The 2,500-nt window shown below is 46.7% G+C and overlaps 1 protein-coding gene across 1 annotated transcript in view; it reads left to right on the top strand.

The window, feature by feature from the left end:
* Positions 1-2,500, top strand: part of LOC135549478 (CUB and sushi domain-containing protein 1-like) — a 1,027,892-nt gene that overhangs the window by 754,327 nt on the left and 271,065 nt on the right. The window contains 4 exon segments of the mRNA XM_064979475.1: positions 97-221; positions 377-473; positions 2,016-2,120; positions 2,480-2,500. The exon segment at positions 2,480-2,500 is cut by the window's right edge and continues 98 nt beyond it. Coding sequence (XP_064835547.1) covers positions 97-221; positions 377-473; positions 2,016-2,120; positions 2,480-2,500 — 348 coding nt within the window.

Below are 2,500 nucleotides of genomic sequence, written 5' to 3'. Positions count from 1 at the left end.
TCCTCCCTCTCCCCCCCCTCTCCCCTCTCCCATCCCCCCCTCCCCCTCTCCCTCCCTCCTCCCTCCCCTCCCCCCTCCCTCCCTCCTTCCATCCAGTACCATGTGGTGGTAATCTGACCCAGCGGACCGGTACCATCCTGTCTCCTGGTTTTCCTGAGCCCTATCTCAACAGCCTCAACTGTGTCTGGAAGATCACGGTCCCGGAAGGATCAGGAATACAGGTATGGACCTCTGAGTATCTTACCGCTATATGTTTTCAGAAGCTTTTCCTTGAGTCTGTCTTGAACAGCCTTTAAACATTTCCTGAACACAAGCTTCTATCCTCTTCTCTTCTCTTCACCTCTCCTCTCCTCAAATCCTTCTCTCTCCTCCTCAGATCCAGGTGATCAGTTTTGTGACTGAACAGAACTGGGATTCTCTAGAGGTGTTTGATGGAGGAGACAACAGTGACACCATGCTGGGGAGCTTCTCAGGTGATTCTCTCTCTCCTCTCTCTCTATCTCCTTGTTTCTCTCTCTCCTCTCTCTCTCTATCTCCTTGTTTCTCTCTCTCTATCTCCTTGTTTCTCTCTCTCCTCTCTCTATCTCCTTGTTTCTCTCTCTCCTCTCTCTCTATCTCCTTGTTTCTCTCTCTCCTCTCTCTCTATCTCCTTGTTTCTCTCTCTCCTCTCTCTCTATCTCCTTGTTTCTCTCTCTCCTCTCTCTCTATCTCCTTGTTTCTCTCTCTCCTCTCTCTCTCTATCTCCTTGTTTCTCTCTCTCCTCTCTCTCTATCTCCTTGTTTCTCTCTCTCCTCTCTCTCTATCTCCTTGTTTCTCTCTCTCCTCTCTCTCTATCTCCTTGTTTCTCTCTCTCCTCTCTCTCTATCTCCTTGTTTCTCTCTCTCCTCTCTCTCTCTATCTCCTTGTTTCTCTCTCTCCTCTCTCTCTCTCCTTGTTTCTCTCTCTCCTCTCTCTCTATCTCCTTGTTTCTATCTCTCCTCTCTCTCTCTATCCCCTTGTTTCTCTCTCTCCTTCTCTCTATCTCCTTGTTTCTCTCTCTCCTTCTCTCTATCCCCTTGTTTCTCTCTCTCCTCTCTCTCTATCTATCTCCTTGTTTCTCTCTCTCCTCTCTCTCTATCTCCTTGTCTCTCTCTCCTCTCTCTCCATCTCCTTGTTTCTCTCTCTCCTCTCTCTCCATCTCCTTGTCTCTCTCTCCTCTCTCTCTATCTCCTTGTTTCTCTCTCTCCTCTCAATCTATCTCCATGTTTCTCTCTCTCCTTCTCTCTCTTTCTCATTTTTTTCTGTGTGTTTGTGCATGCATGGTGAACCTTGTTATTATAGGTGAGGTGGGGATGGTGAAATCAAAGGATCTATCCTCCTCAAATGCTGTCGTTTACCAGTGACTAACCCACTGTGACCTGTTACTATGGAGAGCAAAGGGAAGCAGCAAGTCAGTGCGACATTACTGTGCTCACTGAAGCTCAAAGAGAGGAGAAGCAGGTGTATTCGAATAATGTATTTGTTGAAAAGGTTTCTTTATTTTAGAGATCAAGTGAAACATTAGTTAATCCTCTTCATATTTTTTATTTATTTATTTTTTATTTTATTTATTTTCAATGACGGACTAGGAACAGTGGGTTAACTGCCTGTTCAGGAGCAGAACGACAGATTTGTACCTTGTCAGCTCAGGGATTCGAACTTGCAACCTTTTAGTTACTAGTCCAACGCTCTAACCACTAGGCTACCCTGCCGATGAAGAAGACAGAATTCTCAGCAAGACAAGTAAACTGTATTAGTGTCATACTTTCACGGAACCTGTTGTATTCGGCGCATGTGACAATTAACATTGGATCTGATCTGTTCTGTTTATATATCTCTTCCATGAAACAAGAGTCAAAGTTCCTACGACGCGTAACAGTTCTTACAAGCTATAACCTTACCCACTACAGCCGTCCTAGTACTGTAACCACTGTAAGATAAATAAGGCTCGATGACGAGTTGAATGTGTTGATGAAGATCATTGGTCTCCCCTGCAGGAACGACGGTCCCAGCTCTCCTGAACAGCACGTCCAACCAGCTCTACCTCCACTTCTTCTCTGACATCAGCGTGTCTGCTGCCGGCTTCAGGCTGGAATACAAGAGTAAACATACATGTTGAATTATAATATAGTTTCAATGGGATGCAATGGGATAAGACCCAACAATGTGTTGTGTCCTACTAGTGAAATATTATATAGTATCACTGGGATAAGACCCAACAATGTGTTGTGTCCTACTAGTGTAACCTCACTTTCTCAATACTCAACAATGACTTAACATTTCCCTTGACACTCCCATTACCCTCCCTCCCTCCCTCCCTCCCTCCCTCCCTCCCTCCCTCCCTCCCTCCCTCCCTCCCTCCCTCCCTCCCTCCCTCCCTCCCTCCCTCCCTCCCTCCCTCTCTCTCTCTCTCCCCCTACCTCCCTCCCTCCCTCTCCCGCTCCCTCCCTCTCTCTCTCAGCGGTCTCTCTGACCAGTTGTC

Source organism: Oncorhynchus masou, chromosome 12, assembly GCF_036934945.1.
Source record: "Oncorhynchus masou masou isolate Uvic2021 chromosome 12, UVic_Omas_1.1, whole genome shotgun sequence".
NCBI classification, from domain to species: Eukaryota; Metazoa; Chordata; class Actinopteri; order Salmoniformes; family Salmonidae; genus Oncorhynchus; species Oncorhynchus masou.
This window is presented reverse-complemented; position numbering and strand designations above follow the sequence as displayed.